This window comes from Aethina tumida, chromosome 1 (assembly GCF_024364675.1).
Source record: "Aethina tumida isolate Nest 87 chromosome 1, icAetTumi1.1, whole genome shotgun sequence".
Taxonomy (NCBI): domain Eukaryota; kingdom Metazoa; phylum Arthropoda; class Insecta; order Coleoptera; family Nitidulidae; genus Aethina; species Aethina tumida.
In genome coordinates, this window is record NC_065435.1 from 12,207,468 (window position 1) to 12,226,556 (window position 19,089).

At 25.3% G+C, this 19,089-nt stretch overlaps 1 protein-coding gene across 3 annotated transcripts in view; it reads right to left on the reverse strand.

Moving 5' to 3' along the window:
* The window catches only part of LOC109596383 (neurotrimin), a 301,564-nt gene that overhangs the window by 24,044 nt on the left and 258,431 nt on the right, over positions 1-19,089 (reverse strand). For 2 of the 3 annotated variants that reach the window (XM_049961121.1, XM_049961123.1), the window contains exon 7: positions 9,046-9,186. The exons of the other annotated variant lie outside the window; for it this stretch is intronic. In XM_049961121.1, the coding sequence (XP_049817078.1) occupies positions 9,046-9,186 (141 nt within the window). The remainder of the gene's footprint in view (positions 1-9,045; positions 9,187-19,089) is intronic. 3 annotated transcript variants of the gene reach the window in all.

Consider the following 19,089-nt stretch of genomic DNA (forward strand, 5'->3'; position numbering starts at 1 on the left):
GGGTGATCAAATTGTCTAATTATTATCTATAAATATTAAATCATTTGTAACCAATTTCCAATACACAAAGTAATATTTTTTATTCCTTGTCAAGATATCTGATTTTTACTTATTATATTTGTTCTTTTAATATCTATTAGATATTGAGGAGTATATGAACGAGTGAAATTTGTCTAATTATTACTATAAATATTAAATAATTTGTAACTAGCTTCCAATAACCAAAGTAATATTTTTTAATCCTTGTCAAGATTATTTATTATATTTGTTACCTGTAAGATCTATTAGATATTGTGGAGTCTATGAAAGGGTGAAGAAATTGTCTAATTATTATTTACAAATATTAAATCATTTGGAACTAATTTGCAATAACCACAGTAATATTTTCTATTCCTTGTCAAGTTATCTGTTTATTATGTATTATTTTTGTTCGCTATGACATCTATTAGATATTGAGGAGTATATGAAAGGGTGAACAAATTGCCTAATTATTAACTATAAATATTAAATCATTTGTAACTAATTTCCAATAAATATAGTAATATTTTCTATTCCTTATCAAGTTATCTGTTTATTACTTATTATTTTTGTTCTCTATAACATCTCTTAGGTATTGAGAAGTATATGAAAGGGTGAACAAATTACTTAATTATTAAGTATAAATATTAAATCATTTGTAACTAATTTCCAATAAATAAAGTAATATTTTCTATCCCTTGTCAAGTTATTTGTTTATTATTCATTATATTTGTTTTCTATAATGTCTATTAGATATTGAGGAGCATATGAAATGGTGAACAAATTGCCTAATTCTTAAATATTAAATCATTTGTAACTAATTTCCAATAAATAAAGTAATATTTTCTATTCCTTGTCAAGTTATCTGTTTATTATTTATTATTTTTGTCCTCTATAATATCTATTAGATATTGAGGAGTATATGAAAAGGTGAACAAATTGTCTAATTATTATCTATAAATATTAAATCATTTGTAACTAATCTTCAATAACCGAAGTAATATTTTCTATCCCTTGTCAAGACATCTGTTTATTATTTATTATTTTTGTTCCCTGTAACATCTATTGGATATTGAGGAGTATATGTGAGGGTGAACAAATTGCTCAATTAATATCTATAAATATTAAATGATTTGTAACTAATTTTCAATACATAAAGTAATATTTTTTATTCTTTGTCAAGTTATCTGTTTATTATTTATTATTTTTGCCCTCTATAATATATATTAGATATTGGGGAGTATATGAAAGGGTGAACAAATTGCCTAATTATAAACAATAAATAGTAAATCATTTGTGACTAATTTCCAATAACCAAAGTAATATTTTCAATCCCTTGTTAAGTTATCTGTTTATTATTTATTATTTTTATTCTCTATAACATCTATTAGATATTGAGAAGTATATGAAAGGGTGAACAAATTGCATAATTATTATCTATAAATATTAAATTATTTGTAACTAATTTCCAATAAATAAAGTAATATTTTCTATTGCTTGTCAAGATATCTATTTACTATTTATTATATTTATTCTTTACAATATATATTAGATATAGAGAAGTATATGAAAGGGTGAACAAATCGTCTGATTATTGCCTATAATTATTAAATCAATTATAACTAATTTTCATTAATGAAAGTCATAACTTCTAATTATTGTCAACTGTTTATTACTTATTATAGTAATTAATATTTGTTATCTACAATATCTATTAGATATTGAATAAATGAACAAATTATCTGATTATTATCTAAAAATATCAATCAAATACAATTATTTTAAATAACCAAAGCAATATTTTCGTTTCCTTGTCAGGTTATCTATTTGTTATTTATTATATATGTTTCACAATATCTATTAGATATTGAGGTGTATATGATAGGGAGAACAAATTGCGTCTGCCTCACTGTCGGGGACTATCCTGTAGGCAAAACGCAGAAAATATTAAGTCTTTTAGGGGTTATCCAGACAAAAACTGTGGGCAAGTCGGTTACGCATAAAAAGTCCCATTATAATTCATATTTACGGCCGTCATACCAGAAGTTCTAAAACATTTAGGGCAACTCAATGTCGCACAAAATATTGAAATTCTTATAAATTTCATTTGAATTTAGAGATATAAATGTTAATTTAAAATTAATTAATAATTGAAAAAACTTTCTAAAATAGAACAAAATTTTGTATGAATTTTAAAATTGTACATATTTATTGTTTTGGTCCAAGATAGCCAAACCAGGACACATTTTCATATATATTCATTTTAGTGTAAGGAATTTCAAAATATTTGTTTTTTAATGCAACCTCGATAAAACATTTTATTGTACCATCAACATAATGACACATCTAATACATATAAACAAATTATTACTATACTGAAATAAAATATGCTTATTTACATTCAACTTATTAAACTTTTTTTCTTACCAAATTTTATATAATAAATCATGTTTATGATATATTTAATAGGTCGTAAAATTTTGTGCATAATTTATTACCATATAGGATTAGGTTATATGCTACAATCACTATAAAATAATATTTTAACGATTTTATGAATTATTAATTTTATTAAATTATAAAACTTTTTTCTTGTGAGAATTTTATGCTTTTAAAAATTTTATTAATTTAATTATTTTAGTTTACATTCAATTTTGTGTATTGTTTTATCTAATTAATCTAATGTATACTTACAGAAAAAAATTGTAAAATATAATAAACAAGATGAATTCTAAAGTACTATTTACATTTTGTGATATTTCACTATTAAAACTGTAAGATATTAAAATGCTTTTGTCTTAATGGATTAAAACTTTCAGTGATTGTTTTCAGCAAATTTTAGTTAGGCGATAGTTAATATTAAATTATAATGTTTATATTAAAGTAGTGCGTGAATAACTTAAACAACTTGAACTGTTGAGGACCACTCACATGAAATATACTACCGAAGGGATAGGTAAAAAGTAAAACGTTGAATATATTAAATTCTCCAATATGGACCAGGCAATAAACATAGCAATAAAAAACAAAACTAAAAATAACCATTATTTTCAGTTATAAATTTTATAGTTACTAAGTAAATGCCTTTTTGTTTTGCTGTCTAGTAAACTTTTGATAGTTGATACGGACTTAGTCGTAATATCGTAAACATATCCGCTTTAATGTCTTGCTCCACATTCCCCAGTTTTTTTTTTTGTGAGCTGCTTCCCCTAATCATGTCTAATTTGTAAAGAGGCGTACATGTATAATATGACCAACCGGAATTCTATGCACTATAATTTTCTTGTGTATACTGTTTTTCAATAAAATCTGAACACCACCACCACCAAAAATTATTTTGTATATAATTGAAAAAAATTGCATTGGAACTAATAGTTTTTTTTAATATAATGTATTTTTTTATATAATATAATATATAAAGAATTTAATTCAAAATTTGTCCAGTCAGTGTAAAACATATTCAAACATTCTATATGTTTTTTTTTTTTTTATTTTGCCAAAGAAATAACATATTTAAATATATTTACGTTTTGTGGTACTATTTAACAATAGTAAGAATTTATTCTTAGCAGGATTTGTATGTGTTTTACTGAATACCTCACTTTCAGTGGGTATAAAGAAGCATTACATTCCAGAGGAGAGTGAAATTATAATTAATATGAAACATAAAGATCTAAATATTGCTGATATGGCTAAAAACTTAAGATGCTCCCTAAAATTGGTTTGCAATGTTGTCGACTGAATGAATGAACAAGACTTGCATGGATGTATTTTAGTAGACACCATAATTATAAAAAAAATATTCAAACAAGACTAAAGTTTGTACAAAAATATTTTAATTATCCTTCTGAATTTTAGCGAAGAATACTTTGGAGAGATGAATCCAAGTTCTATTGAATAGGATCAGTTTGGACAGATACACTACAAAGACTTTGAAATACATTGGTGGAAATGGTATGGTATGTTCCATTTTATGGCATAGTAAAGGACTATAACAGAAAATTATTGGTAAAATGGACCATTTTATGTACAGATATCATGATAGATGTAAGAGAACCACTTGCCACAGATAATTTAATAGTTACATAGATTTTTAAGCATGATAATGATCCGAAACATACGTCCAAAGTTATTCAAAATTGGTTAAAAAATAATAATGTTGTGATTTCCGATTGGCCAACGCAAAGTCCGGATCTAAATCCAATTAAAAACTTATGGAATGACTTGAAGTCTCGATTAAAACACCAAAAACCATAAAATTTAGATGAATTGTGGTTATTAATTGAAGAGTCGTGGAATTTAATTCCAGACAACATTTGCAGAAATAATAACAAAGGGTACCCAACAAAATATTAACAATTTTTTATATAAGTAATGTAGAAATTATTTATTAAATGTATATTTTTGTGAGCAGCAGTATTGTACATTTATTTTGTGTAAGATTTAATTTAAGTAGAAATTATTTTATTTAGATACAAAATGAATAATTGTAGATAATAATAAAATTTAATTTATTTATTAAAGAGATGAAATAAACCTCTTATTGTATTTTATCATGTACATGGACAACCAGAAAAACGCATATCGGACCGGTCTCTAATAATCTTTCCATCGGTCCGAAATTTCTGAGTGGTTTTCCCAACAGCCTAAAGACGTTATTTAATCTAGAGTCATCTTGACTTGTACCTCTGACAAGATGCCTTAATTCAATAAGCTGATTCGACATTCGACTTTTCCACAATCCAACCACCGTATTCAACATTAGATATGCTAATTGGAACACAAATATACCTAGGTTAACATTTATATCTCGACTCTTATCGCGGATTACCTGCGAAATATAACTGTTGTATAATTTAAAATAATATTTTAACAATCTGTCTTTCCTCATCTTCCGCCGTTCCGTGTTTTGCAGATGAACAATTTGCACATTCCCCTGCTTGTCTCAAACTTTTAATTATTTCAAATATTTATCCAGCAAATTTATTGTTCTCTTATTTTTGTTTATTTTGCGTTACATTAGTACATAAAAGTCTTGTGAATTTAAGCCAATTAGAGCAAAGCTTTGTTCAGTTAAGCAAACAACTATTAAAAATACAAGCTTCTTATTTTTTTTTTTCGACAATAAACATGTCGCCGGTGACACACACACACAGCTTCATCCAAATTTCGTTTTGTGCAGGTTGATTTTTTGCCCTTAGGTTCTAATAATAAATACAACAAACAACAAATCTATTCTATTCAATCTCCGTTACGCTGCGGCATATTATTTGTAATCGAACACCGATAAATTAATAAAAAAACACTAATAATTGTAAATAGCAGTTTGATGAGGGAGTACGTCCTACGAGCAAAAAAATTAATTGAAGCGATGAAATTCAATATATCATTTCTTGAAATGTGTTATTGGAGCAAAAATCATTTATTTTTTTTTATCGAGTAAAAGACGTGGGAAGTAGAACTGACACAAATGTAATTATTTAACACAAACACATGTAAATGGACGCTAAATAATTTGTTTTACAAAAATGATTTGAGATTTTGTCTATATTTTTTAGTAAATATGGTTAATTCATATCTATATTTGTTCGGATCTATAGATGGACATTTGTTGGAATTATTTCTCTCTCTTTGACATCTGACTGACAACTGATGTTAAAGAAATTTCGTTCTGTCCGTTGGCCTTTCTTATTTACTTAGCGATTTTGTTTTTTTGAGCACTGGTGTCCATATTTTATCAAGTTTCAATGTTTCTTCTTTTCTGTTGAAGTTGTTTTCGTGTTTATGAATCAGTATGATTTTACCACCTTTCCTGAAAATGGTGAATGCGCTTAAATTTATAAATTTAAAGAAATACTCATAAACAGTTAGAACATTTTTGAAATGTTGAAAACATAAATCGAACACAAATTTGACAACTTTTTCGAATGTTACTAGCCTCAAAATTTTAGAATGATGGATGTTTTACAAATTTTTCTTAAAAATGGTGGATGCGCCACTTATAAATTTATATTTAAAATACGTTAGTATATTTTTCAATTTAATAATAATAGAAAAAACATTATAAATAAGTTTTATTTTGATTTTGATATTTTTAATATATGTAGTTGCATCAAAAGTACAAAATAAAAAAATATATAAATTAAACACAAATTTAACCTTTTTTTCAAATGTTAATGGTGTTAAAAATCTAATTTAAAAATGTTAATATACATTTATTTGATTATCTCATCAAAATATTTCAAATAATCTTGTTTTTTATTTTTATATGCAGAATTTTGTCTTTATTTGATTATCCTATTTTTAATAAACTTTTTAATAAAATAAATATTTTTATGACCAATAATATACTATGTTTTTACAAATGTATATACAAAATGGTGGATGCGCATAATTTAAAGAAATTGTCATAAATATTTTTAATTTCTCTTGTACATGAAATATGTTATTGAATCATAAATTTCTATATTTTTCAATTTAATTTATTATTAAAATTAAAAATTATTATTATTATTAATAAGTCTTACTTATATTTTTTAGTAAATATGGTTAATTAAATTTTGTTTTTTTAATATATGCAGTTGTAGCAAAAATACAATATAAAATAATATATAAATTAAATACAAATTTAACTTTTTTTCAAATGATTTTAAAAATCTAATTTAAAACTTTTAATATACATTCAATTGATTATCTAGTTAAAGTCAAAATACTTTAAACATTTTTTATTTTTTTTTTATATTTAGAATTTTGTTTTTATTTATTGTATCTTATTTTAATAAAATTCTTTTTCATAAGATAAGTATTTTTATAAATTTTAATAAATTAGAGCATTTTTACATTTTTTTTATAGAAATGGTGGATGAGCCACATATACAAATTTAAAAAACTGTTTTTTCCTCTTTGAGTTACTAAACCTTAAATCATAATAATAATAATTATATTTATTATTATATATAATATTGGTATTTAGTGACAAAAAGATTAATGATAAATTAATTAATAAAAAATGCTTTTTAAAGACTAATCTGAAAGTTTTATTCCTACTGCAGATATATTTTTCATCAGAAATCATATTTTTTTTTCCTCAATACTCTCAATATTTCCCGTTTAATAATAATAGTTTAACAATAGGAAAATGAGAAGATTTTTCTTATTTGTATGAATGTAATGTTTTATTTCTATTATTTTTTTTTAATTAAATTAATTTCAGTTAATCCAGAGCATTACATCAAATAATAATGTTATTATTTATAATAAATAATATAATTTTATAAATTGTGGATCCTTTTTTGTCACTTTTATAATTCTTAGACATTGTTACATCTTATTTTAATGTTTTACATTTCAATAATTTATCATATTTATTATCTATACATTAAAAAAAGTATATTAAAATTTATTGAAGGATAAGTCATTTATATTTATGTTATATCTAAGTTCTTCTAATTTTATAAATTCAATTAATTTTTCGTGTTTATAAAAATGTTACACATATGAGAAGATTTTTCTTATTTGTTTGAATAGTTTAAGAAAATTCGATATTACTGTAAAAAATAGGTATTACAGCACTCAATATCTAAAGTATTATTTTATTAATTACAAAAATAAGTTGAAGTATAAGTCATTAATATTTCTAGCTAATGGAAACGTATTAAACGAAAATGACATATGGTATTAAAGATTTTTATAAAATATCTTTTTTAAACGATTAAATTGTATGAAAAAAGATTTCTGAATATAAAAAATTATATATGAATAGTATTTAGTGACTAAAAGATTAACGAAACAAGAATTGATTATGTAAATATTGCTTTTTAAAGATTATATAGAAAGCTTTTATTATTACTGCAAATGTATTTTTCGTCAGATCAGGAAATTTCACATTTTTATCTGGAGAATTAATGAAGTTAAAAATAAAATATAAAACATAGTAAATACAATATTTTTTAGATTTATAATAATTTAGTAAATAATCACTGAATACACAAATAGGAAGTTTTCCTTGTCCCAGTACTAATTTAAACTTATATTTTATAAAATGCTAAATAAAAAAATTAAGTAAATTAATTAATTATTACAGACAACAATTCTGAAGTAGATGCCTTCTGTGATGTAAATATTGACTTATATTGTACTTTCTTCTAGTAATTAACTCTGAGAAGCTTTTTTTTTATAATTTTCTTACATGATGGAGAATAAAAATACTTTTAAAATGAGCTTTCATAAGCTCATTCTTTCCAGTTAAAATTTAGCTGATAGTGTCCATATGGTACTGGCAAACTTTATAGTAAAATTTAGTAAGATTGACAACATTTTACAAGGCTTTTATTCGAAGTCGATATCTTGTTTCATTCAAAAGTTATCAGGACAAACTTGTTTCCAAATCATTTGGTATTCATTAATAATGAAAAATGCTTTACACTATTTATTTTTTTGTTACACTAAATATATTTTTATATTTATTTTGATTTTATATGTTATTTTTTAATATTTCAATACGAGCTATTATTGTATTCCGTGAAATTGTGCTTTATAATTATTAATAATGTAATATTATTCGTGTATAATAATAATATACAATATGTATATTTTGTCAGGAAAATTGTATGTTTGTTATATCAATTAGAAAGATAATTGTAGAGGGTCGAAAAAAGTGTTTATACACAGAACGACAATGGTGTTAAAGCTTCTTGTCTCAGAAGAACAATTTCACCTGCAATCACATTAAATTATATGCATATGAACAACCAACCTGTTTATTAAAACTCAACTATGTTTGTAGTTTCCTTGTGCCTCGTTCCATTCTTCTGAGACGCGACGCTTTAATAGAATCGCTGTCAATGTTAAAGAGACTAAATTGAAACGAGAAGAAAAAACCCGGAGACAGACATAACTATAAAGCGAAATAAACTCGAAATATAACAAAAAGAACAACAAGAAACAAAAATCTAAAACGCGTGGACAACATGAAAGTTAGTTTTGCCACTGTTCCATGAAAATAAATAATTAGTTAATGCGATGTACCTTTTTCAGCTAGATGAATAGTAAGTGAGGATGGATTTCCATACACCGAATTGTTGAGATCCCCGTTGGGCCATATGTCCTTGATACGGCTCGGCGTCTCGGTCGTCGTCGGCTTTGGAGACGTTGTCGGCGGTGATGAGGCTGCGACAAAAACATGCATCAATTTGCCTAACTATAGTCAACAAGGCTGTGCGATAACCCCAAAAGTGCTTAAACAATGTCGTTATATATTTAATTATGCTTTTTACCGCCACCGGAGAGCAAAAACCGTAAACTACACTCGATTCAACAATTTAACAACGACCAACGTGTACTGCACACAAGTGTTAGCTCCGGGCGCCACCGTTTCCCTCAGTCTCTTCGCTCAAGCATTTTTAGAGTTATCATTTTCGCATAACTAAAAAGTGCTTTTAATCCAATTTTGAGCCTGGCAATTTACAATTTTCTTTTATTTTTTTTTTTTCGTTACTTTGCTGTGTGAATGTCCAGTGCAAATTTAAATCGTAGGTGCAAGTAAACATATAATCGCTAAGAAAAAAAAAAAATTACAATAAATTCCGGTGTGAGTCATGCCATCATGCGTGTTTCGTACAATAAATACAAAATTATAAACAATTACATCGTGTAGTTTAATTCCTTGATACTTTTTCGCGTTTTCTAACAATTTTATGGTGGTATTAATTTAAAACGTGACACAGGCGTTTAATATCAAGGGGTAAATTATGGGGGGAATGTAAATCGATTTTACAATATAGTTACAAGCTGTTTTTGGTGTTGGTAAATTAATGTTTTATTAATTATTATGTTTTATACCAAAACACGTTCGGGCAATATTTTTGAAAAATGGCGGATGCGCTCCATTAAAATATTTATTTAATATTCAAAACTATTTTACTAACTTTAAATAACATAAAATTGCGTTTTTAATTAAATTAGTTATTTGTTGCCTTAATTGAAAGATCTTTATCTCACTTTAATATTACTGATTCATAATAAATTTATAAAGTTGATAAAATAGGCCCTCGTGGGCATCAGACTATTGACGTCATCGGTGCCCAGTTACTTGTTCGAACGTATTAATTGTATTTTTAAATGCATTTTGATTATGGTTGAGACACAAAATAAAGGTTATAAGAACTGCTTAAAATATAGATGTAAAAATCTCACATTTACCGCACCAATAAAAATATTTGTAAGTGTATCAAAGAATGAGAATATAAGATTTAATAAAAATAATTTCTTTGACTTTTAGTACACTTAAAGTTAAGCAAAATTCACGAAGAAATATTTTCTTTGTAATTACATTTCTTTATACATTTAAATAAATTTATATGTATAAGAATTATCATATTTTGCAACGCGATTATTTAAATTTCGTATACATCGGTATTATATTTATATTTTATCTTATCGTAAATATTATTTAACTTTATTCTTTGTAAAAGCTTAATATAATATTAAATTTAAATGGCAAAAATTGATGTAGTTTTTTAGACATTTTTAAGATATTCATATTGATACATATTTTTAATATATATTTAATATGAATTTTTGTATAAATTTACTGCCAACACTATATTTTAAATTTATTTATTATTTGACTATTTGCTTATAAAAATTGATAAATCTAATTTTATATAAATACAATTAAATATTTAAATATTATAAATGTTTCTCAATTAATCATTACTATTCAGATAATATTTTGAGGTTTTTTTAACAAAACTAAAATGTATTGACCAAATTTAAGCATATTACAGCTGAATATAATATAATACAACACTGTATATATTTTAGATTTATTTATTATTTGACTATTTGTTTATAAAAATTGAAAAATCTAATTTTGTATAAATAAAATTAAATATTTAAATATTTTTTATTATTATAAATGTCTCTCAATTAATCATTACTATTTAAATAATATTTTAATGTTTTTTTTTTAACAAAACTAAAATTTATTGACCAAATATGAACATATTACAGCTGAAAATACCAACAAAGAATTTGAACTTTTTTTTTGTAGAAGTAAAATTATATATGTTTGGATAAATACTCGAAAATCACAAATTTGTATATTCTAATTATTTTTATATAAATTTATTATTAACGTCCTATATATATTTTATAAATTTATTTATTAATTAATCATTTATTCTGTTTGTTTTAAGAAAGTGAAAAAACTAATTTTGTGTAAGTAAAATTTTAATTATTTCTATATCAATTTACTGCCGACATACTGTATATATTTTAAAGTCACTTATTATTTAAGCATTTGTTCCATTTGTTTTTAAAAAATTCTTATAAAATTAAATGTTTAAATATTTTTTATTATTCTCTCTCAATTAATTATTGAAATTTAAATAATATCTTTGATTTTTTTATCTAAACTAATAATTTATTAATTTTTTTATAGCTGCAAATACCAACAAATTCAATTGTTTATCGAATAATATAATTTTTTTATCCTCAAAATTTTTATCATATTTTTAATTATTTTTTTATCAAACTGATATTTATTAACCAAATTTATCCATTTTTAGCAGGAAAAATACAAATTTACAAATTTTTTGCATAACATTTAACAAAAATAATAACAAAAATGAAAATTTAATTAATTTCTGAATTTTAACAATGTTGTTAGTACTGTTTTTAGCTCAATAAAATATTGTTTAATTAATTATTTTATTTTAACCACTATTTCAATCATTTATAATAATTTATAATTAACTTTTAGTAAATATGATTTTTTATAATAATTTCAATATAGTTATAAAATTGACTTTTATATTTTTTTCGTTAATTTCCTAAACATTTCAATGAATAAATTTGTTTTATATAATCTTTACTTTAAACTTTATTATAAAATATTTATCCTACTCATATATTGGATACCAAAAATAAAGGTAAAATAATGTATACTTTTATAGAAATTCATTCCATTGAGTTAAATATACTATCAATAAATTCCCATAATTTAATATTTATTAATGAAATTAAGTCCATCCCGGATTTACACACTCAGCTATCCATCTCGGCATGCTGTGGTTCAGTTTGTTAACTTGTCCCGGGGCAAAGAGCCCGATATTACTCGAATTTCGTGCCTCAATTGTTCCGGGGACTCTGGTCGTCTGGGAAGATTAGTCAGTCTTCTTCTCATCATATTCCACACATGTTCAATCGGGGATGAGTCGGGAGAATGAATGGGGTCGCCGTAACATGAGCTTGTTCTAAACACAAGAGAGGACCTGCTTCCATATTAAGTAGTTCCCAAATTATTACCCCCACTGTTTGAGCTACGTGTCGTTCTGGAGAATATGGTGGATTTTGTCCGTTTCCCCAGGTTGTTTTGACACTTTGACGGTTGTCATTTATCATTAAGTAAAAGTGAGGGTTATCGGAAGAGACGACTTTATTTCATTCACCATCTCAATTCATTATATTAAGACATCATTTCAATCTTCGGAGGATCAGGGGAGCACCAAATATTGATGATAATTCCGAAGACCAACAGATCTGACCCGATGGTATATGGACGTGGTTAACCCCTTATATTATGTCAAGCAGTTTGTGGACTGTAGTCTTTATGTAGTAAGTAACTCTTGGTTAACCAGAGCTAGCTTCTACACTCGATGACAGTAAACACAGACAGACTAACTCTTCTGGCAATGTCTCTGATGGAAAGATAACCTTCCTTAAATATGAATAATTAGACCCTCGATATCTTTTTCTCAGAAGATCATTTTGAGTTTAAATATATTTTTTTCAAAGTTTTATAAAATGAAATATTTTTTATTATAAGTGTCTCTCAATTAATCATTACTATTCAGATAATATTTTAATGTTTTTTTTTTTTAACAAAACTAAAATTTATTGACCAAATTTGAACATATTACAGCTGAAAATATCAACAAATAAAATGTTTATCATATAATTTAATTTTTTATCATCAAAATTTTGAATATTTTTTTCTTTGTAGAAGTAAAATTATATATTTTTGTTTTGACACTTTGACGGTTGTCATTTATCATTAAGTGAAATTGGGGGTTATCGGAAGAGACATTATTTTATTCACTATCTCAATTCATTATATTATGACACCATTCCAATCTTTGGGGTCTTTCTTCGGAGGTTAAGGGGAGCACCAAATACTGATGATAATTCCGAAGACCAATAGATCTGACCCGATGGTATATGGACGTGGTTAACCCCTCATATTATGTCAAGCAGTTTGTGGACTGTAGTCTTTATGTAGTAACTCATGGTCAACCAGAACTAGCTTCTACACTCGATCACAGTTAACATAGACAGATTAACTTTTCTGGCAATGTCTCTGATGGAAAGAAAACTTGAATAATTAGACCCTCGATATCTTCTTTCTCAGAAGATCATTTTGAGTTTCAATATATTTTTTAGTTAAGTTTTATAAAATGAAATAGGTTCATTAATTCTTGGTGATCAAATTTTATTGGTAAGTAGTCTATGATAAAAGCTTCCAAGACAATCAGTAAATACAATAACTACGTACGTTAATTCGTGTTAATTATGTGCAAACCAGAACGATGTGTTAAAGACGCCTGATTTAAAACAAACTCGAACATTTGCATAAAACGGGCCCACCGACGAAACTGACAAATCTTCCGTTCCGTACGCGCCGTTGTTGCTTCTCCAGTTGGGAAGAGCCGGCGACGACGTCAACGCGGAGTCGGGACGGCTTTAAAAGAGGAGAGACGCGAAGGAAAGTGCCGATGAAATTTCCCCCCTAATCGCGGTTGCCGACCAGGTCGTTACCGCGATGTGACAATTCTCAGCCGCACGCCGACATATTCATTTTCATTTTATCGTTGATGAATTGCTGGATTTGAACACTGACACTGATTGAATGGTACAACTTGATTAGATACGGTGTTAAACGAATGGGTTGAGTGCCGTAAAATTTGCTAACGACGAACAAACCCGTTTTACAACAACCTTTCTTCAAACACCGTCACATATCACCCCTAATGTGTGTTAGATATTCTTAATTTTAATAATGATTGGTGTAATCAATCTTGGCAATGTTACAATAATAAATTTATACATTTTTCTGTTGTGATGTAGTTTATTTTAAAAGTTACATCAAAAGCTTGAACATGAACTAGATCTATTGTAACATGAAAACAGATTTTAAACACCCTATTCAGGCTTAAAACAAAATCTTTTTATTTGTTCTCGAATTGGCCACAATGTTCTCCTTTGACTGAAAGCAAAATTCAGTAAAATTTACAATATTGTCAAAAGCTTGGAGCTTTTTAAAGTTTTTTATTAGTTTCCTCAAAAGTTTGAATACTTCTGATAGTTTTTAACTTTAAAATGTTATTGTTTATGACAAAAATACAATTTAAAATTGGTTAGAATAGTTGACAATCATATGGAATTGTCAATTAATTGATTTAAGGCTTAAAGTATAAAACTAATTATAATAGTATCATGAAGAATGTACTAAAAGTGTATTGAATTATGTTATTTGGGCAAAAGCATAAAATAGACTGGAAAACAATAAATACAAATATTATATCTTTGAATTTTTTTGTAAAAAGTAAAATTCAGTAGAATTCTAAATAGTCAAAAGCTTGAAGATTTTTTATTAATTTCTTCAAAAGTTTTGAATTTTAAAATTCAAAAATAAAATTTTAAATTGGTTAGAACAGTTGACAAACATATGAGAATGTCAATTAGCTTAAATTATAAAAATAATTAGTATCACGAAGAATGTAGCAAAAGTGTATTCAATTATGTTAGACAAAAGTATGAAAAATCAATAATTACAAATATTATTAGTTTATTGAATTTGTTTTGGTAAAAAATAAAATTGAGTAGAATTCTCAATAGTCCAAGACTTGAAGCTTATAAAAAAAATTATTAGTTTTTTCAAAAGTTTTGATACTGTTGGTAGTTTTTAACTTTAAAATATTTTTGTTTTATGTCAAAAATAGAATTTTATATTAGTTAGAATAGTTGACAAACGTATGGAACTGTTAATTAAGGCTTAAATTATAAAAACAATTAGTATCACGAAGAATGTAGTAAAAGTGTATTCAATTATGTTAGTTAGACAAAAGTATGAAAGAGACTCAAAAACAATAATTACAAATATTATTAGTTTATTGAATTTGTTTTAGTAAAAAATAAAATTGAGTAGTATTCTCAATAGTCAAAGGCTTGAAGCTTTTAAAAAAAATTTTATCCGTTTTTTCAAAGGTTTTGATATTGTTGGTATTTTTTAACTTCAAAATATTTTGTTTTATGACAAAAATATAATTTTAAATTCGTTAGAATAGTTGACAAACATATGGAACTGTCAACTAATTAATTTAAGCTTTAGGCTTAAAGTATAAAAATAATTAGTATCACGAAGAATATAGTAAAAGTGTATTCAATTATGTTAGTTAGACAAAAATATGAAAAAGGCTCAAAAACAATAATTATAAATTTTATTAGTTTATTGAATTTGTTTCGATAAAAAATAAAATTGAGTAGAATTCTCAATAGTCAAAGGCTTTAAGCTTGTTGAAGTTCTTTTATTAGTTTTTTCAAAAGTTTTGTTAGTGCTGGTAGTTCTTAACTTTAAAATATTTTATTTTATGACAAAAATATAATTTAAAATTGCTTAGAATAGTTGACAAACGTATGGAACTGTTAATTAATTAATTTAAGACTTAAATTATAAAAATAATTAGTATCTCGAAGAATGTACTAAAATATATTGAATTATGTTAGTTAGATGAAAGCATAAAAGAGACTGAAAAACAATAATTACAAATATTATGTTTTTTGAATTTGTTTTGATAAAAAATAAAATTCTCTAAAATTCTCAATACTCAAAGGTTTGAAGCTTTTAAAAGTTTATTAATTTTCTTAAAAGTTTTGATATAACTTTAAAATATTTTGTTTTATGACAAAAATAGAATTTTAAATTAGTTAAAATAGTTGATTATACTGTCAAATAAATGATTTAAGGCTTAAATAACAAAATTAATTAGTATCATGAAGAATGTACTAAAAGTGTACTGAATTGTGTTAGTTAGAAAATCAATAATTACTAATATTATAAGATTTTTGTTTTTTTTTTTTGTAAAAAGCAAAATTCAGTAAAATTCGCAATAGTAAAAAGTTTGGTGCTTTTAAAGTTTTTATTGGATTCTTCAATAGTTTTGATTCTGCTGATGATGTTTTAACTTTAAAATGATATTGCTTTATGACAAAAATAAAATTTTAAATTGGTTAGAATTGACAATTGTATGAAACTGTCAATTAATGGAAACCATCATTGTAAAACCAAATCTGTAAACTTTTAATAATATCGTAAATTTAATTGAATTTTTCTTCCTAAAAAAAACCATCACTGTTTCCAATCCGAGTATGAATAAAAATAATTTTTGTCAGCCTCAAGAGGGTACAAACAAGTGGAAATGAAATGTATAAAATTAAAACCTAACAATTGAATTTCATGTATAAACTTTTCAGGCAGCTTTTACAATAAACCAGATGCAGCAAAGCAGGACAATTTGGCACATGTCAGCTTTATGGAAAAATTTAGTTTGACAATTTTACACGATTTAATAATAAATTAAATAAAGGACTAGTTAAAAAGTTTCGCCTGTTAAACACTGTTGGAAGTTTCCTTTAAATATTAAAGTAAGAGTTAATCTCTCAATTTAATGAATAATACTCGTGGGCGTTGAGGGTAAATCTATTATATTTTCGTAAGAAACACCTTTTAAATTTTTTATTAGCCTATAGCATCTTGTTTAATCGATTTAAGAAAAAACAATAAAACGAATAATTTTGGCTTATGTCTGAGACATTTAAAGAATAACTGTTTATCGTAAGTCCTGAAAATGTCGCCGATATTGAAGTAATAAATAAAACGAGAAAATTTACAATCGATTAGAAAAAAAAAGTCCGTAATATAAGACCCCACCAAATGTCGGGAATGGAAAACAAAACATAATAAAAGAAATTCCCTTCGGCATATTCGTTATTAGACGTGATTGTACAGTAACGGTGTTTTACACATTTCGTTGTTCTCGATGCGAAAGAATTTAAATCAATCATTTGTATTGATTTAAATTCTTATCTTGTAAATTTGAATTGAGGCAAGCATCCGACTGAATAAAATAAACGTCGCTGTTGCAATGTCAAACTTTAAGCGAGATCTGGAAAATTAGAAAACAACATCGAAAATACAACGGGAATATTGTGCTGGTTCTAATTTGTTTTGCGTTAAAAATAACGACATTCGATAGAGTTATTAAATTAATGACCTTAAAGTTGAAGTAAAAATATTTTAGGAGTCATTGTGATTTTTTCTAGACACCTGCAACGTCAAACTCTTAGAAACATCCAGAAAATTAGAAAGCAGCATCCAAAAATTCAAAGAGTTTCAATTTGATTTACAATAATTTAATGACATTCGAAGGATTTATTAAATTACTGATACCTAAAAGATTAAGAAATAATAATTTAGTAGTCGTATGTTAATTTACTGTGACATTCAGTTAGCAGTGATTTTTTCTAGACACCTGCAACGTCAAACTTTCAGCAAGATCTGAAAATTTAGAAAATATGGTATTGGTATTAATTTGTTATTCAATAATTTAATAACATTCGCAGGATTTATTAAGTTACTGACCTACAATATTTGGAATAATTAATTTAGCAGACACCTGTAACGTCAAATTATTAGAAAGATTCATAAAATTAGAAAGCAACATCAAAAATTTAGATTTAGATTTAGAGTTTATTGTACTGGTTCCAATTTGATTTATAATATTTTAATGACATTCGCAGGATTTATTAAATTACTGATACCTAAAAGATTAAGAAATAATAATTTAGTAGTCGTATGTTAATTTACTGTGACATTCAGTTAGCAGTGATTTTTTCTAGACACCTGCAACGTCAAACTTTCAGGAAGATCTGAAAATTTAGAAAATATGGTATTGGTATTAATTTGTTATTCAATAATTTAATAACATTCGCAGGATTTATTAAGTTACTGACCTAAAAGATTAAGAAAATATAATTTAGCAGTCATTTGTTAATTTACTGCTACATTCAGTTAACAGTGATTTTTTCTAGACACCTGTAACGTCAAACTTTTAGAAAGATCCAGAAGATTAAAAAGCAACATCAAAAATTTAAAGAGTTAATTGTACTGGTTCCAATTTGATTTATAATATTTTAATGACATTCCCAGGATTTATTAAATTAATGACCTAAAAGATTAAGAAATGATAATTTAGTAGTCATTGTTAATTTACTGTGGCAATCAGTTAGCAGTGCTTTTTTTAGACACCTGCAACTTCAAACTTTCAGCACGATCTAAAAATTTAGAAAATATGGCATTGGTCCTAATTTGTTATTCAATAATTTAATAACATTCGCAGGATTTATTAAATTACTGTCCTAAAAGATTAAGAAAAAATAATTTAGCAGTCATTTGTTAATTTACTGCGACATTCAGTTAGCAGTGATTTTTTCAAGGCACCTGTAACGTCAAACTTTCAACACGATCTGAAAATTTAGAAAATATATTATTGGTCCCAATTTGTTCTTAAATAATTTAATAACATTCGCAGGATTTATTAAATTACTGTCCTAAAAGATTAAGAAATAATAATTTAGCAGTCATTTGTTAATTTACTGCGACATTCAGTTAGCAGTGATTTTTTCTAGACACCTGTAACGTAAAACTATTAGAAAGATTCATAAAATTAGAAAGCAACATCAAAAATTCAAAGAGTTTATTGTACTGATTCCAATTTGATTTATAATATTTTAATGATATTTGCAGGATTTATTAAATTAATGACCCAAAAGATTAAGAAATAATAATTTAGTAGTCATATGTTAATTTACTGCGACATTCAGTTAGCAGTGATTTTTTCTAGACACCTGTAACGTGAAACTATTAGCAAGATTCATAAAATTAGAAAGCAATATCAAAAATTCAAAGAGTTTATTGTACTGGTTCCAATTTGATTTATAATATTTTAATGA